Here is an 18,508-nt window from a genome sequence, read left to right on the forward strand (position 1 = left end):
TGGGCAGACAAGTGTTTCTTCACTGAGAACAAACTCACGAACTCATGCTTCCGTTTTCGTCCAGGTGGTGCTCTAGAAAAGTTCGAGATTTGTGGTGGCAGGGAATCCCTCCCAGCGTGAGAGGCAAGGTCTGGAGCTTAGCCATTGGCAACGAGTTAAACATCACCCACGGTGAGTGGCTCACGTGGTCCTCAGCCCAGGGAGCCCGCCCTCGGTCCCGGGGCATCTCTCACCCTGTGTGCCTGCTCAGGAAGAAAGGCAGCTGTTGCCACGAAGCCGTGTCTTTCAAGAGGCCAGCGTGCCCTCCGGGAGGCGGTGCATTAGAGACCCCGGGTGCACCCCGGGTGCCTCAGTCATCTGGTGGCTCAGAGCCGATGCCCGCCTCCCTCCTGGGCCGGTCATCCTTCCTGAGACACGGTGGGGAACATTGGTGGGCTGAGTCACGCCGGGATCTCTCCTAGAGCTGTGTGGAAAGCAAGCCTCAAGGGGGACGGGAAAACGGTGTGTGTGGGGTGTTTCTCTTTGTGGAGGTGCTGTGTTTGTGGGGTTTGTGATCCCGCCCGGCCCTGGCATCTTTTATATAAGCAGCTTAGTGGGGATAGCACGCTGTGCTACCGCCGGGTCCTTGAGGGTCTAGTAGCTTCAGTCCAGAGGGAGGGGAGCTCTGTACCCTCATTTTTTGGAGGTGCCATGCTGCGCAGCTTGTGCGATCTTAGTTCCCAGACTAGGGATGGAACCCTGGTCCATAGCAGTGAAAGCCCCAAGTCCTAGCCACCGACCACCAGGAAGTTCCTGGACCCTGCTTTCTCAGGGCTGTTTGCCCCGCCGCACGCCCTCGTACAGTTCGGGCGAGCTTTTCTTCCATGAGGGTGTCCACTGCTTCGCTCCCTCCCTATCCAGCGCTTTGCATGCTGTGACCCAGAATGAAACCGACCCTAGGAGCTCAGGCTCACAATGAAGTGCCTGGTAAACAGGAATCTTTACTTCCCTCCCTTCCTCTCTGTCTGCAGTCTGGAATAAACATGCTCTACATTTAGACCTGCGATGTTCTAGATCAGTTTTTTTTGGGGGGGGGGTGTTTTCTTGTCGGGAATTCATTTGTGTTTATTCTCTTACTTGTCCTTAATTCTACTGACGGTTGTTGATAAAAGTAATATCAGATTTCCTCTCTGTCTGCAGCCTACACTGCCCAGGCCAGGAACTCTTTCCTTGCCTTCTCTGTATTAGTGCCCAGCTTGTAGTGTTGGTGGTGGCTGGCTTTTTCTTTTTACCCTCTTGAAGGCCCTTGAGTGTAAAATAGATTGGTTTGTAGCTTCTCTGTGGCTGGGGTTCATACTGTTGTTGTAAGTTTTATTTTGTAAGATACCGATCTTATACTGCGATTTCAGCCCTGGCCAGCAGTGTTCTTCCTCTTGAGTAGTGACAGCTGGTTGGGTGGATGGTTACTGGTTCTTTTCTTTGTCATCTCCTCAGAGTTCCATTTTTTTGTTGTTGTTAGTCCATATCTGCCCAAAACTTAACATCTGTAGGTGAAAAGATGTGTAACATTTACTTGTGGAAATGGTTTCACAAAAGCTTCCCCAAAAGTCAGTGTTTGGAGAATGGACGACAGTTTGTCTCAGTCCCTGTTCCTGAGAATTTCTAAACGTGTCAACAGCTCTAAGCCAGCTGGGCGCAATGCAGCATACTCTGGGTGTGTGTATTCTATTTAATTTTCTGTTCTCACCGTTGGCTGCACTGATTTCATTTAAATTAAAATCCTCCATAGTCTATATCATAGTGTATCAGGCGAAATGGCTTAACTAATCAGTTCCATGCCTTGACAGTCTGTGTAAATCTCGATATTGGCCAGTTTTATTTAAATCGTGTCTGTCTTGTGTAGCTAGCTGCCTGAAGTCAGTTGCCGACCTCACTTGGCGCTCAGCGGGGTGGGGCCTCAAGCTGTCCCTCTCATCACCTGAAGGCCTGCACAACCTCTCTGCACAGTCAGGCTCTCAGGAAGTGTTTGCTGGGTGAATGAAGGAGCAGATGGATGAGTGTGAATGCCACCGTATTGGGTCCTCCTTAATCTCGAGATTGGCTGTGTGTTGAAGCCTCCATGACTGCACTGATGAGCTTGAAGTCCCCTCTTGAGGCCAGGTATCGGATAGGCCCTTTCTCGTGTCGTGGTGAACGTTGACAGCAGTCTGAGGGGCAGGGACTGTAGGCCTTGTTTCCCTTCTGAGGAAGTCAGCCACCCCGACAGGTTAGGCAGCTACCGCTGAAGCCCATGCTGCGATTTGGGAAGCCCCAAGGTTTTGCTGTTTCTGCAGCTATGCGATTGGAAACTCACTGAGGGTCAGCCTGGTAGTACCGTTGCCTTCACTCTTGAGGGAGTTAGCCTTGTACTTTGAAGCTCCTCCAGGAAGAAGGTGGGGTCACTGTTCGAACTCCCTCTCTCCCTACAAATGCACGCCAGCTAAAGCGTGGCAGTGTTGTGGAAACTGCCCTTTGCCCTGTGTTCCCCAGGGCTGCCCATGTCTGCGCTATAACTGTCGGGCGCCTCACTGGGGAGCAGCTCCCAGTGGTCAGCGGCCACGTGCTGGTTTTCCTCCACCTCCTGCCAAGATGAGCAGCTCCACCTGCCTCCTGGAAGCAGAGTGGGCAGGGGCGCCCCAGACCCTGTGGCCTCCGGCTCAGCACATCCCCAGGTTTGTCCCATAAGCAGCTGAGTTCAGACGCTTGCTGCCTTCCAGGTTAATATGACATTAATGCGATGTTACGTTTCACAGTTGTTCTGCCCTTACAGACAAGCGTAGATTGTAAGTCAGGTCCTTCCTTCACAAGGTTAGAAGAAGGTTGGTAATCAGAATTTAGCTTGTTACAAAACAGTAGTGTTACTAGAATTTGACTTATGTTTTTAAAAATAGTATTCACTGTCTGGGAGGCAGTTGTGCTCTGCTTTATATTCCAGAAGTATTGAAGGAAAGAATAAAGCGGTAGGAATTCCCTGGGTAGCAGCCGTTAAGTCTCAGTGACTGTTCCTGATCCAGGGCAGCCCGTGGCTGGGCAGTATTGGAGCCAGAGCAGCCGCGAGGCGCGGGGGCTGGACGGGCACAGCAGGGGCTCGGAGGTGTCTCTGGGTTCAGTCTTTGAGGAAGGGTGGGGCGTGGAGGTCTGCGTACGGCAGTGAGATTTGTGAGCTCGAGTTATTTCACTGTTGCCAGACTACCCAAAGAGAAGAATGGCTGAATAAGTACGTCCCAGATATGAAGACCTGACGGTTGTCTTGTGAGAGACGTCTCGCTGCTTTGCTGCCACTGAGGATATTTAGTTTTGAAACTTCTGCCTGTGTTGCTTTCACCCCTCCTGCACTTTCAGGCAACAGGTTCAGGAAGACTGGACCGGGGGTAGCGGTTCCATCTTGCTTTATTTGAAACCAGCTGGTTTTCTGCTTGTTTCCCGCTTTGTTCATCAGTCGTGTGCTCACTGTGTGTCCTGGCCTGTGTCAGTCCAGTGCTGTTGTTCTGGATTCAGATGTGACCAGAGGCCCTCACAGTCTTACCCCGGAGCTCAGAGTCTAGTGAGGCCACAGCCTCATCAAACACACCAAAACTAAATAGCTTTACGGATGGGTGGTGTAATGAACACCAGGCATAGTGGCGTTTTGTGTATTTCTTTGTATATGGTGATGTCTTTAGAAAACAGAAGTGCCTTCCGGCCAGAAGGGAGGAAGTAGCTATAATAAGCGTGGAGTCTGTGGTTGAACTTTAGTTATCTGAACGAGGTGGCAGTGTATTCTCTGGTGTGCTGGGGAGACGTGTGTGCACGTGATAACTTACCGAAGGCTTTTCTTCCAGAGCTCTTCGACATCTGTCTCGCCCGAGCAAAGGAGCGGTGGCGGTCCTTTAGCACGGGAGGCTCCGAAGCAGAGACTGAAGGTGTGTGTGGCAGCAACACCAGTGGGTTCTTTTGGTTGGCTATACAAGTTGTAAATATGCATATCATTATGTAACAAGGAAAACTTTCTTAACTGAAATAGTGGTTGGTGCAAATTTATGAAAGCTTCATGGGAAAAGGGATTAAAAAATTTTCTTTTGGCTGTGTAGTATGGCACACGGGATCTTAGTTCCCTGACTAGGGCTTGAACCTGGGCTTAAGCACCTGAGTCCTAACCAGTAGACCACCAGGGAATTCCCAAAAAGGGTTTTTTTTTTTTTTTTAAAGATCAATTGAGTTAAAGAAAATAAAGCTCATAAGATAGATGATACCAGTTCCTGAGAGTTGTCTATGTCCAGATGTGCTAGAGGGCTGGCCATCATATATGGCTTCCTTTGTTTGCTGATGGACAGTAGCCCGGCCCCCAGTAGGGCTCAAGTGCCGGTTCAGAGAGGAGGGTTGCAGTGCCTTCCAAAGGGAGGGGAACACTGCCTGTTCCTAGGTTATGCTTTCAGAGTTTTCCACAACACACAAATGATTGTGGTTGCTTCTGTTTGTTAAGTAGTATCTTTCCTGCTGATCCTTTTTTATACCATGTGGTATTGGAATTTTAAAAATATAAAGCAAGTTATCTATAGTTATTTGTTACAAATAACACACAGGGATGTTACGCTGCAGTAACTCCCATATATTCTACGTTTATAGCAACGATGTTCTAGCCAGTTTCAAATGATTTTTCAAATGGTCTCAAATGGCTTTTCAAATGGTTTCAAATGATTTTTCTGATGTTATCCATGTCTGGAATTCATTTGTGTTTATTCCCTTACTTGTCCTTAATTCCAACTATCAACAGTTGTTGATGATTTCAGACCCTAGAAAATATCTGATGATGATCTAGCCTTAGATGGTACTGTGAGATTTTTGCTCTTAAAGTAAAGAACTCTGCAAACTGTTGATGCTGTAGGTTCAGGTTATAATTAGGTCCACATGGTCCTGAAGACTGTCCCTTCCTTGTTTGATTCTCCTAAGAGTTTGAAGCCTTGCGATCACTCCACAGACTTGCCTGTGAGAGGTGTGATGACTCCTGGTCTTTTGACAGATGCTGGTTTTTCAGCAGCAGACAGAGAAGCCAGTCTGGAGCTGATTAAACTGGACATCTCCAGAACATTCCCCAGTCTCTGCATTTTCCAGCAAGTAGGTGGTGGTGATCTGTTGCTTTAAGTAACATTTTGTCTAAAATGCCAAATTGCATGTATTTGTGATCAGGTTTGAAAAATACTGGGGATTTTTGTTGGGAGGGTGGGTATTTTGCTAATACTTTCAGACTCTTGAAAATAAGGGTAACTAATGATGGACAGGGAAGCCTGGCATGCTGCAATCCATGGGGTTGCAAAGAGTCAGACACGACTGCGTGACTGAAGTGAACTGAACTGAATTCTTTCCGACAGATAGTGAACATGACTTCGGAATGCCCAGTCTGCTTCTGTCGTGCCTGTGTTTCTAGCATCATGCTTTGCACACGCTAGGTAACCAGTAAAGGATAGTGGCGTAAACGACAGCAGAGGAGTCAGGGACCTGCACCTGCTGTGCCGAAGCACCGTAAACACAGACAGTGACAGGCAGCGGGGGGCAAGGGGGCAGGAAGGATCATCAGGGTGAGGGTACGGTGGGGGGCAGAGGCAGACTGACCATGGGCACGTACCTGCTCTGGAGAGCCTGGGTACCCGGTCACCTTGAACTTGAAGGGGCAATACAGTCATCCAGCAGCAGCTGGATTAAGGGTGTTGTTCCAGTGTGGTGCTCACACCGGCCCACCAGCTTGTTTCAGACCGGCTTTGTGGGTCGAGCGCATCAGCTGTGGCCGATGGTTCACTTGTCCAGTGCTGTGGCAGTGCCGAGCTGCCGCGTGACGCTTGGCAGCTAGTCCTGCGGTGTGCCGCCGCGTGCTTGGCGGCGGGCCCTGTGCGCGCACTGACGTGGCTCACGCCTGTCTCGTGTGTTGGTCCTTGTAGGGTGGCCCGTACCACGACATGCTGCACAGCGTTTTGGGCGCGTACACTTGTTACCGACCGGATGTGGGTTATGTAAGTGAACCTTTCTGAGATTCTCTGACGTTCTCCTCTAGAAAGAAAGTCATGCTCTCTACCATCTCACCGTAGCTGCAGGTGGCGGGTCACGTGCCCCCGTTTTTGTGAGCTATGAAAAGGCTCATGGTCAATGACTCGCCTCAGTTTCCTCGTAGGGAAATTGAGCTGCCCTGGCTGCTCTGTGGCATCGATCTTTTTTTTTTTTTTTTTTTTAAAGCCTGATGTACAAGCCTAGTCACTCAGTTGAGTCCGACTCTTGTTGTGACCCCGTGGACTATAGCCCGCTGGGCTCCTCTAGGTCCGTGAGATTTCCCCGGCAAGAATACTGGAGCAGGTGGCCGTTTCCTTCTCCATAGATCGTGTTTTAATAGGGTTTGATTTTCATTTTTTGCATGTAATATTTTTACCCCAGCATTAAATCAAAAAAGCTTTTTAGTTGTAACTGTTTTTAAAGCTATGCTGCTGAGGTTTCTGCGGCTTAGCGGACGTGTGCCTGCATGGCTTTAGAGCAATATGTTCCCTTAGGTGTGCGTTTCCGTGGTGCCCGGACGCTGCACCTCCTCGAAGGCAGCGAGCCTGTCAGGTGCAGGAGGAGGGTTTGGGAATGAAGGAGTGCAGACAGGTGGCCGGCGTGGCAGGGCGACGACTCTGCGTCAGGACGGGCAGGGCCCTCGAGGCCGTGGGGTGGCAGCGGGTGGGGGCAGCGTGGGCCCTTCCAGCGTGAGGGCATGTGGGCTCCTCCTTCAAGGAGACCCGGGGGCTGCTCCGACTGTGGTGGCTGCCGGTGGTTTGACCGCCCTCTCTCCTCCCCTCAGGTTCAGGGCATGTCCTTCATAGCGGCCGTGTTGATCTTGAACTTGGATACTGCAGATGCCTTCATTGCTTTTTCTAATCTTTTGAATAAACCCTGTCAAATGGCGTTTTTCCGAGTGGACCACGGCCTTGTAAGTATCCCCATGTGCGTGTGGGTCCCTGGGTGCCGTGTCTGCACAGAGCAAGAGCGGCCGGGCCCTTCTGTTCGGCAGGAAAGTTCCATTTTTCCCTCCCCGGGGTTACTTGCAGCAAGTAGCACTGTACAATGTGGAGGATTACCAGGGCGCTGTGTTGACCCTGAGAAATGGGCGGCTAATAGCCATACGTGTGAATTTCGAAGTGCATTCTTCCAGCAAGTGTCTCTGAGAATAAACCTTTGGCATGAGAGGGGAGGGGTGCCCCCCCCCACGGACGTCCTCGCTTTGTGTCAGAGCAGGTGCTTGGCCCGGTCCCCCCACGTGGAGGTCCATGGGGGAGGCCAGTGCCCTGCAGCTGTTTCAGCACAATACCCTGGTCAGTGCATCGTGCTTTCGCACAGACCCCATAGGAAGTTGAAGAGCCCATGCCGGTGAGACGCAGGCTGGGGCGGTTCCCTGTCCCTTCTGTGTTTTCTCCCGAGCTGTCTCCTGGGCTGCACATGAAGAGGCCTGCAGTTGCCCTTGCCTGAGTGTCAGTATCAGACCCCCTCTGGGAAGGCCAGGGGTCAGCACGGAGGCCATGTGTTTCCTCAGATCATCCTTAGATGGCGCGTTCCTTTCTGCTTCTTGGAGGAGAATGAGCCGTCAGGGGTCAGCCTTTGCCATGGGCCAGGGCGCGAGTTCGAGGCCGCACCTTGCACACACACATGCGCCCTCGTTAGGCAAGTTACGCACCTGCTCTGCAGAAGGAGAGGGCACCCCCTCCAGTGTTCTTGCCTGGAGAATCCCATGGACGGAGGAACGTGGTGGGTTACAGTCCATGGGGTCACAAAGTCGGGCACGACTCAGTGACTAAAACTTGCTCTAACCCTCTGGGTTTCAGTTCTCTTATCTACAGGTTGAAGTAATGATGAAGTGTAGTCAGTTACAGTGACGCTACAGGGAGGTTAGAGATTGTGCCTGTTTAGAAATCGCCTGCTCAGTGCCTGGTTTAGGGTTATCAGTAAAGGTACGTGAGCAGTTTACATACGAAGGTGATTGTTGGATTCTAGGGGCGTTAAGTATACTGACTTTCCCTATAGATTGGAAACATGTGCTGATAACATATTTATTAGTGTGTTTCACATTTTCTCCCCAGATGCTGACGTACTTTGCTGCATTTGAGGTATTCTTTGAAGAAAATTTGCCGAAATTATTTGCTCATTTTAAGAAAAACAACTTAACTCCAGACATCTACCTAATTGATTGGTAAGATTGCATTTTTATGCATTTTGAGAGTGTTTTCTCATGTCTGTGCCCCCATCTTTCATTCCTCACTGCCTGCTTCTTTCGGGGCCCAGCTGGCCCCCCACCTCCTGCTTTACAGTCTCCCTTCTGTCCCGAGCCCGAGACGCCCTGTGTTGACAGCCCGGGCTGCCGGCCATCAGCTCGGCTGATCCTCTCTTGATGCCATGTAACTCTCACCGCTCCTTCTGAACTCCCTCCTGGGAAGGAAGGTGCCTTGGACCTCTGTGTTTCCAAGATACTATTTATCCATTCCTCCCCGAGACATAGCTCAGCCCCTGGCCTGTGCGGGCTCTCAGCTGAGATCGGGGGCAGACTTGGCGCTTTACGTCCGGAGCTCCCACCTGGAGGAGTGCCTGCTCCTGGACCTGGGGCTGTGCAGCCTGTGGGGGCATCAGGGCCCACGGGGATGACCCAGAGCTGGAGCTGAGGCCTGCCATGAGCATGCACGCTCCGGGATCAGCAAGCTGCGGCCAGCGGGGTGGGACATGGGAGCCTCCCGCAAAGGGCCAGGGTGGCAGGTGCGAGCTCCAGCAGCTGAGTCAGGGGTCGTGGATGCCAACCTGAGGGGCTCAGGCAGGAGTCCAAGGGCCAGAGGGAGAGGCTGGTGGCTTTCACCTGGGGTTAGGATGGCAGCGGGTTCCGCCCAGAAGTGAGTTTCCGGTTCCCTGGGAGGCAGGGGAACCGGGAGGCAGAGCCAGTGAAGGGGAAAGACGGGGGCTTGAGCTGAGGCCGCAGAAGTGGCTGGAGGGCTGGGAGGGTCGCGCCGGCCGGAGGCTGGGGCCCTGGGGTGTCCTGTGGCTGTGGGGGTGCTGCTGGTGCTGTCAGCCACGCCAGGCCGGGTTGGGCAGGACGGCGAGTGGAGCCGGCGTTGGACACGTTGCTTTTAGGGCGCCTGGTGGACATTGAAGTGGACGCACAGGGTCCCAGAGAGCTCCTGCTGGAGCCTAGACCAGGAAGTCTTCACACAGGGTGGATTAGTTGCCTGAGGAGAGGCTGGAAAGTCTTGGGTGTTCCCCACCGGGCGCCAGGTGAGGAGGCCAGGGCCTCCTGGGGAATAGGGAGCGGTGTCTTGGGTCCCGGAATCCCGCCTGAGCCCCAGCCGCTCCCGTTACGTCCCTGTGGCCCAAGCACAGCCAGGGAGCCTCCCTGAGCCTGTGGCCTCGTCTGTCCACACAGATGACTGGCCTCTGAGGGCCCTGTATGGGGCATCAGCCTTGCGAAGGCCTCTGCCTCACAGAAGGAGGCGTGTCTGGGCCGAGAGGCCATTTGGGTTTTTGCACCGACGTGTGCGGTGAGCCCACAACTGCTGGGAACACACAGCGGGCTTGACTTTCCTCTGTGCTCACTTGTTTCAGGAGGCAAAGGCTTACCTCTAGAAGGCAAAGGCCAAATGTCTTCTGAAATGAGGCCCCGCCCTTTAACTAAAGCTGATTTGTCTGCTCCCGTGGGAGTGAGCCTGTGGGACGCTTGGCGTTCGTTGCTTCTGTCCTGAACCCCGAGACCGTTCCAATTCTGCTGAATTCGTGCTGGGGACGAGGGTATGGAGGTTGGGGCTGGTGTCACTGTGGGTCAGTCCAGACGTGAGGCCACGAAGCCGCCACTGGTGGGGGGCTGGGGTGGCCTGTCTGGGAGTGTTTGGGGCCAGGGTTAAAGGTCACCTCCATTTAACCAACAAATGATTTCTCCACACTGTGAAAACTCAACTCTTGCACAGGCTGTCCTGCTGCACGCCTGTTTGTTCACCTGTGTTGTGAGATTTGACTGTGAACCCTGACCTCTCAGATTCCCAGGCCTGGAGGGTGTCAATGGAGGGTCATATGGGACCAGAGTCTTTAGCTTCGACGTTATCTGCTTATGCCACCGAGTTAGATTCTTAGGATTCCAGGCTCACAAGGAACTTTGGAAAACACTGTCCTGGAATAGTATCTCAAGCTTATTTTTGCCCTGAGTTGCAAAAATAAATCAGTTGTGTGTTGTGACGCAGCGTGTGGCCGTGTGTTTGGAGCAATATAAGATAATGTATATGACAGAAACAATTATAAGAAACAGTACTTACCAGCCTTTACTATGTGTAGGGAGCATGCTGAAGTTTTCTGTTTTGTTTGTTAAAAAAGAAAAAGAAAAAAAGCTGCTGCTGCTCCACGCCGATGGTGTTACAGGGCAGCGGTCAGTGACGGTCACGATGGGTGGCATGAGGGGTGCTGTACCACAGGGAGCATCTCTGCTTCCTTCCTGACTGAGGGGGGAGAGGGGCCCAGGCCACGGGGACTCGCGTCTGTTAGCGCTTCTCACAGTATCTCATTCATCCAACCCTTGGAACAGGCCCCGGGAGCGAATCGTAAGACGTCTGTTTGACACATGAGGAAATGGAGGCTCGCGAGGCAGAGAGACCTGCCCAAGGTTGTTGGCTCGCTGGACAGCAGCGCCGTCGTTCGAGCTCAGGGCCAGCTCCAGAGCCTGCGTGCTTCCCCTCAGAGTGGGTTGAGTCAGGGATTTCTTAACCAAGGCAGCATACCCTGTGCAGAGGGCCCCAGCGCTGCAGTCAATGCACTGATGAGTGTGGGCGGTGAGGGTCCGACGCGTGGGTGGTGAACGTGGAGCAGAGCGCAGGGTGTCTGGGTGTGGGACTGCTCTGAGGACTCCTCCCCTTAGACCTCTGTGATGCGATGTGCTTGGAGCCTGAGGCCCCGTGGACGCTCACGGTGCCTGGGTGCGGCCTCTGCTGGTGCTGGGGCTTGGCTGCTTCCTAGAATTAGGGCCACGGGTGCCCTGTCTGTATTTGTAGTCCCAGCGCAGGGCCAGGCACACAGGAGGTCGTTAGTAGGTATTTGAGTTGATCTAAGCCCAGGAAACCACTCAGTGCACATCTGAGCACGTCCGCAGGGACCCTGGCTCTCAGTTCGGTGCTCATGGGCAGGTGGACGCTCAGAGCAGGAACGGGGGGACGGAAGCCCAGGGAAAGGGCAGGCGCTGCTCAGGACCCGCCCCAGAGGCTGGTGTTTCAGAGACACCACTGCCCCGTTGCATCTTCACAGCGCCTGGAGCAGGCCCCTTTAGCAGAGAGGGAGCCAGCAAGGCCCGTCTCGCAGCGGGCGGTCCAGGTGGCCCTCTCTCCCGTGCTTGGCCTGCTTCTGTTGTGTCCCAGGCCCCGTCTGCTCCCCAGCAGTGGGGCTGCCTCAGCCGCACACGCCTGTGCGTGTTTCTGCAGAAGGTTCGGGTCGCTCCCCGTCCCCCCAGCCCTCTGCATGACTGTGGGCCCCCATGGTTTGGCTGCCGAGTGTCCTGGGTGAGCCGTGTGAGTGCTCATGGGAGACCTGTCTGCCCGCCAGATGTCTAGGACTTGCTCCTTCTTCTGTCGCGGGACACTCTCTCCACGCACTGCGTTATTGCATTAGTTTTATAAGACGTGGTCTTGCCCAGTCTGAGAGCCCCTCTTCCAGAGCCCCCTCTCCCCTCCCCACAGCGGTGAGGGCTTCCCTTCATGAGAGCACCCCTGTTTCTCGCTGCCCCCGCAGTAGACCCAGTCCAGTCAGTCTTCTTGGTGACCCCCATGCCCGGCCCCGTGCTGGGCTTGGAGTCCTGACCCAGGGATGCACCCTCTCCTGAGGGGCCTCTTCCTCGGGTCTGAGGTGTACGGAGTCCAGCCTGTGTCTTGCAGGGGTGCCCTCCTCCCCACCTGTTCAGGGGCTGCCGTCTACCCAGCGCTGCAGAGACTATACGGTGGAGACTCAGATTCACTTGCTGAGGCCGTCCTCCTGGCAGGGATCTTACCCAGTGTGCTTGTCTCTCCTCTCTGCTCACACAGACACAGAGGGGCCGAGTGGGCTCTTGCCCTCCAAGCCCAGCTTCGTACAGAGTTTCCAGCGTTCAGACCATCAGATGTCCGTGTTTTGTGGGAGAACTGACGTGTGGTCAGTTAACTTGTCAGAATATTTCCCACTGCTGTCAAATATTAGAGTTATTAAGAGGCATGGATAGGTTTTGTAATAGATAATCCTGGATTAATGAAATAATCAAGCAGAACATTCTGTATCCTGATTAATGTTTCCTGAACATTTGGTGGTACTTGGAGACCCTGTCGTCATGCCGAGTCTCTACCCTAAAGGCAGGTTGGGGTGAAATTCCTGGTGGAAGAGTTCTGTTTCCATGGCATCCAGCATCCTTTTCACTCATAGCTTCTGCTTTCCGGTTTCAGTCAGTTCAGTCGCTCAGTCGTGTCCAACTCTTTGCAACCCCATGGACTGCAGCACGCCAGGCCTCCCTGTCCATCACCAACTCCTGGAGTTTACTCTCAAAGTCATGTCCATTGAGTCGGTGATGCCATCCAACCATCTCATCCTCTGTCGTTCCCTTCTTCTCCTGCCTTCAATCATTCCCAACATCAGGGTCTTTTCAAATGAATCAGTTCTTTACATCAGGTGGCCAAAATATTGGAGTTCCAGCTTCAACATCAGGGCTTCCAATGAATATTCAGGACTGATTTCCTTTAGGATGGACTGGTTGGATCTCCTTGCAGTCCAAGGGGCTCTCAAGAGTCTTCTCCAGCTTTCTTTATAGTCCAACTCTCACATCCATACATGACCACTGGAAAAACCATAGCTTTGACTAGGTGGACCTTTATTGGCAAAGTAATATCTCTGCTTTTTAATATGCTGTCTAGGCTGGTCATAACTTTTCTTCCAAGGAGCAAGCGTCTTTTAATTTCATGGCTGCAGTCACCATCTGCAGTGATTTTGGAGCCCCCCAAAATACAGTCAGCCACTGTTTCCATTGTTTCCCCATCTATTTGCCATGAAGTGAAGGGACTGGATGCCGTGATCTTATTAGTTTTCTGAATGTTGAGTTTTAAGCCAACTTTTTCACTCTCCTCTTTCACTTTCATCAAGAGGCTCTTTAGTTCTTTGCTTTGTGCCACAAGTCTGGTGTTACCTGCATATCTGAGGTTACTGATATTTCTTCCGGCAATCTTGATTCCAGCTTGTGCTTCATCCAGCCCAGCACCTAAAAACTCCTCCAGAGCAAAGTTGTCTTGCTGAGCTGCAGGTGTTTGAGTCGCATCTGGCACCCCATGTGGGGGCCTCCTCAGTGTGTGTGTGGAGGGCGGGAGGAGGGTTCGGAGCCTGAGGGTGGGGGACCTTCAGGCAGAAGGACCCACATCGCCTGTGGTCACTGGCCCACCCACCCCCGCCTGGCGGATGACGGAGCCTGGGTGCTGAGGCAGGGTTCACATTACTTACCTGCTGTTTGCAGCCCCTGCTCAGGGCTGACGCCTAAGGTGGAAACACCTTTGGGCTCAAATTGGAGGGTGCTCTGGGGGCTCAGAGGTGGTTCTCTCTGCTTGCTTCCAGGATTGTGGGGGGAAGAGTTAGGCTTGTTAATTGCATTTGGACGGAGACTTGTATAACTACCTTCAGTTTTTAGATGAATGTGGTTCTCTGTTGTTTCATGTTGTTTCATTTAATCGCACAGAATCTAAGGAGGTTGAATAGTTACCTGCTCCTAGTCTGAATTTGAGGACACTGGGAGCACCGTGGTGGGGTGGGCTGGGGTTCAGGGCTGGGGGCAGAGGCTCCTTTGCAGGAGCCGGTCCGGGGGGGAACGCACTGGGCACAGCTGGACATCGGTGGTGTCAGGCCCTGAAGGTCTAGGTCTCCGAGGGTGTCTTCTCAGTGAAGACACTGTGAGGTGAGCTTTCCCCTTATGCTGCTGTTCAGTCGCCAAGGCGTGTCCGACTCTGTGACCCCACGGACTGCAGCACGCCAGGCTCCCCTGTCCTTTATCGTATCCCGAGTTTGCTCAGACTCACATCCATCGAGGCAATGATGCCGTCCAACCACTTTGTCCTCTGTCGTCCCCTTCTCCTCCTGCCTTATCTTTCCCAGCATCAGGGTCTTTTCCAATAAGTCGGCTCTTCGAATCAGGTGGCCCGAGTGTTGGAGCTTCGGCGTCCGCGTCAGTCCTTCCGGTGAATATTCAGGGTTGATTTCCTTTGGAACTGAGTGGTTTGACCCTCTCCTCTTTTACCTCAGGCTAAAGCCTATGTTTCTGCACCCTCCCTTCATTTGTGATTTCCTCACCTGTGGTTTTTCCAGTAGTCACATGTGGATGTGAGAGTTGGACCACAAAGAAGGCTGAGTGCTGAAGAATTGATGCTTTTGAACTGTGGTGCTGGAGAAGACTCTTGAGAGCCCCTTGGACTGCAAGGAGATCCAACCAGTCAATTCTAAAGGAAATCAGTCCTGAATATTCATTGGAAGGATTGATGGTGAAGCTGTAGTACTTTGGCCACCTGATGCGAAGAGCCAACTCATTGGAAAAGACCCTGATGCTGGGAAAGATTGAGGGCAGGAGGAGAAGGGGACGACAGAGGATGAGATGGTTCGATGGCATCATTGACTCAATGGACATGAGTTTGAGCAAGCTCCTGGAGATGATGAAGGACAGGGAAGCCTGGCGTGCTGCAGTCCACGGGGTTGCAAAGCGTCGGACTCGCCTGAGTGACCGACCACCACCACCACCTGTGAAATGGAGATGATGACGGCTCTTCCTCAGGGGTCACCGTGGCTGAGCCAGGTGGAGCGTGTAGAGCGGCGCCCAGCCCTGTGCGCGTGCGCTGCCTGTTGGCTCTGAGGGGCAGCGCAGGGCGGTGTCAGTTCTCCCACCATCGATTTCTGAGAAGCAGCTTCTGCCTCCAGGCCTGGCTTCCCTGTCTCCCTTCCCTGGCCTGCTCGCTGTTTGCAGGCCAGCAGTTAGGTTAGACATCGCCATTGGAGATGTGAAGTCTTGGCAGGAAAAAGGAAAAGCAAAAGAAAAATTGTCTGTCCCTCTTACATACATTATGGGGGAAATAGAGACACACAGTTTCTCTTTGTTGTCTTTTATGCGCCTTTAGCCCCTTATTAGTTTAGCAACATAGAACGACTGTTTTTTTTTAAGTAATTGAATTGGTACCTGAAGCCGTCGTTTTGAAAATGACTTTATTTAGCTGCGGCGCTGGCTCTTTATTGCTGCGCGGGCTTTCCTCCGGCTGTGGCGGGTGGGGTCGCTCCCTAGGCGCGGTGTGCGGGCTTCTCGTGGTGCAGGCTACAGGCTCTCGGCCACGAGGGCTTCAGCAGCTGTCACTCCTAGGCTCAGCAGTTGCGGTTTCTGGGCTGTTGGCACAGGCTCGGTAGTTCTGATGAACTATCAGACTGTTACTCTATTACTTAGTTCTTAGTCACGTCGAGACATGGTCTTCCTGTAGGATTGGGGGCAGGAGGAGAAGGGGACGACAGAGGGTGAGATGGCTGGATGGCATCACCGACTCGATGGATGTGGGTTTGAGTGAACTCCGGGAGTTGGTGATGGACAGGGAGGCCTGGCGTGCTGCGATTCATGGGGTCGCAAAGAGTCGGACACGACTGAGGGACTGAACTGAACTGAACTGAACTGATGGCACTGTAAACCTGTGTCTCCTGCGTTGGCCACCGAGCCCCCAGGGCAGCCCTGAAGCTGTCCTTTTTCGATACCCAGTGTAGTAACGTGCAGTCGTACTGGGGAGCAGCACTCCTGTCCCGCAGGTGAGAAGTCCTGGGGTTCCCGTTTCCTGTGCGGGAAGCGCACCACAGTCCTGGGAGGGCCGGGGAGCCTTCCCTGTCCGTCCTGCCTTCCTCACGCTCATCCTGCTTGGAGAAGGATGACTCTCAGGGCTCCCTGTGGGGAGCAGGCGGGAAGCGTCGAGGCGGGGGAGGGGCGGCGTGCATGCAGCAGCCCCCTCATCCATGTGCTCTGACGGCGGGTCCTGGGCTGCGGGCCGAGCCGAGCGGCTGTCCACCCGCACCTGATAAGCTCTTCTGAGAGTAAACGCGAGAGCGTTGTTTCCGATCCCTGTTCACTCGCTGGTTTTGACTCTGAGTGCCGCTGAAGATACAGGGAAGCATTTGACAGCTGCTGCTGATGAACGGTTTTCCAGTGAAAGTGGAGGTGGGGGGGTAGGCAGGGAGCCTGGGGACCCTGGAGCCGTCTGAGTGCCGTGCTCTAGGGGAGGATGAGAGGGGAACACCGTCTCGGAGGCAGGAGGCCGGCAGGAGGGACCCTGGACTCTCGAGTGGGGCACGGGTGGCCCCGTGCAGGAGCCCAGGGGCAGGGAGCTGGCTGCTGGAAGGCCTCCTGGGTCTCGGGGCTCAGAGTAGGGAGGGCGGCTGGGGTTCCATCCCCGTTTGATGGCTGTCGTGAGACGGACATGTGAGGCGCCGTGTGAGCAGCTGACGGAAGAGGCCCAGCCCAGGGGCAGGAAGCAGCCTTTCCAGGAGGGCCGTCTGAGGCCAAGCTGTGGTGAGGAGACATGTTGTCAGGGGAAAACTTTTACATGCTTTTCTTTAAAAGGCACATTTTATTTAAGATACAGTAAGAGTCAAGGCCTTAATTGTTCCATTTCAGTACCTGAAGATAGTAAATGATACTGTGTATGACCCAATTTATAGTTTTCCACATGAACGACAAGCTTGGTGATCAGGTCTCCGTCTTGCTTTGACTTTGCAGCAGCATTTGACAGTCTTTACTCTGTGATTCCAGAATATTTCCTTTATCTGGCACCATCTATACACAAGCTGTCGACAGCCCCAGACCCTCCTCTGAACTTGAAATTGATTCACGCATCCACCTGGATGTCCAGTGACTTGAGCTCAGGTCCGAGCCAAAGGTCCCGCAGCTCCACCCATGGAGTTGCCCCACAGACCCACCCGTCACATTTCCCGTGAGGCGCGTCCACGTTCGCTCTACTTTGGGCTGCCCCCTCTGCTGCAGTCCCGTGCCGACCTGCCTGGTGGGTTCAGTGGCCGCCCCAGTGAGGCCTGCGTTCCCCTGCAAGAGCTCAGCGCAGGGGATGCGCCCTTGCCCTGCTCAGCCCCTTCACTAGTCTTCCATCTCATGCAGAAGGAAACCCGCAGGCCTTGCGGTAGCCTGTAGGGTCCCGTGCCCTGGGCCCCGGTCCCTGCAGACACCCTCACGGGTTCTCCCTTTGGCTGTTACGGCTTCAAGCGCAGTGGCCTCCTGGCCCGTCAGTGGACGCGCTGGGTCACCTCTCCCTCCGAGCTGCAAGCCCACTGCGTGCTCTGTCTGGGGCTTCCTCCTCGGGGCTTTGTGGAAGTGTCGCTTTTCAGTCACGCGTTCTCTGTGACCGTCCTGTTCACACACCCAGACTGGCGGTCCTTGCCTCCCACCCTACTTTTTATTTGAATCCACATCTGACGTTCTGTGCGCTTCATTCAGCTTTTCTACCCACGAGGGCAGGGAAAGCTGTCTGTTCGGCTGGATTCTGCGTATTCTCACCACAAAGAACAGTGGCTGGCACAGAACAGGCTTTAAAAGCCGTTCATGATGTGCGGCTTAGAATCAGCAGGGCTCAGATCTCAAGAGCTGCTCGTGGAGTGATGGGGGATGGTCGGCAGCATCGAGCAGGAGGGCATCACAAGCCTTCAGCGTGGCGTTGCTTTGCAGGGGTGGTGGGGAGGACTGGGCTTGGCTGTGCTTATTTTAAGTATAAGTTCATCCTAAGTTCAGTGTGAGTTTTTGCACTTTGAACAGTTTCTGCACCACAAATGCTACCTGCAAATAATCTGTATTTGCCAGCTCAGCAAGGCAGATGGTTGCTAACAGCTTGACTGGTGAATTCTTGTGAATTTTTAAAAAAATGTAAATTGAGGGACCTCCCTGGTGGTCCAGTGGTCAAGGCTTTGCACTCGCAATGCAGAGGGCTCAGGTTTGATCCCTGGTTGGGGAGCTAAGCTCCCGCATGCCATGTGGCCAAAAAATAAAGTTTAAAAAAAGTATCTGTTAAAAAATGTTAGTTGAAGAGGATTAGGTTGCTCATACTTCTGAGTTTGTGGTAAACTGGTCACTGTTTCATGTAAGTCTTGTTTGTCTGTAGTTGCTCTTTTTATCCCATCCTCATTCTGTTCCATAGTACTTCTAATGTGTTGAAAATGTATCTTTTCTGTATACATTCTAAAGAAAATGTAACGGTAAGTAGCACTGAAACTACTGCTCCCTGCCAGGTGAGTCTGGCGCTCTTGATCATTAGGACATCAGCTTCACAATGTATCTGAAGCAGTTTACAAAGACCGCACACAAATCTGAAGAGTATTGTGTTAGAGAAATTTCTTCTGCTGTTTCTCTCTCTCTCTTTGCCTGTAGCCACTCAATTTTACCAGTCTTTTTTTGCCCTTAAGACTACTCTGCTTTTAAAATGTAAAGGTGTGACTTTTCACCTGTGAGTTGGCAGGTAAG

The 18,508-nt window shown here is 53.1% G+C and overlaps 1 protein-coding gene across 6 annotated transcripts in view; it reads left to right on the forward strand.

The window, feature by feature from the left end:
- Nucleotides 1-18,508, forward strand: part of TBC1D14 (TBC1 domain family member 14) — a 118,725-nt gene that overhangs the window by 88,625 nt on the left and 11,592 nt on the right. For all 6 annotated transcript variants that reach the window (XM_018049767.1, XM_018049768.1, XM_018049769.1 and 3 more), the window contains 6 exons: nt 65-171; nt 3,840-3,920; nt 5,018-5,112; nt 5,931-6,002; nt 6,821-6,949; nt 8,094-8,203. In XM_018049767.1, coding sequence (XP_017905256.1) covers nt 65-171; nt 3,840-3,920; nt 5,018-5,112; nt 5,931-6,002; nt 6,821-6,949; nt 8,094-8,203 — 594 coding nt within the window. The remainder of the gene's footprint in view (nt 1-64; nt 172-3,839; nt 3,921-5,017; nt 5,113-5,930; nt 6,003-6,820; nt 6,950-8,093; nt 8,204-18,508) is intronic.

This window comes from Capra hircus, chromosome 6 (genome assembly GCF_001704415.2).
Source record: "Capra hircus breed San Clemente chromosome 6, ASM170441v1, whole genome shotgun sequence".
Lineage (NCBI taxonomy): Eukaryota > Metazoa > Chordata > Mammalia > Artiodactyla > Bovidae > Capra > Capra hircus.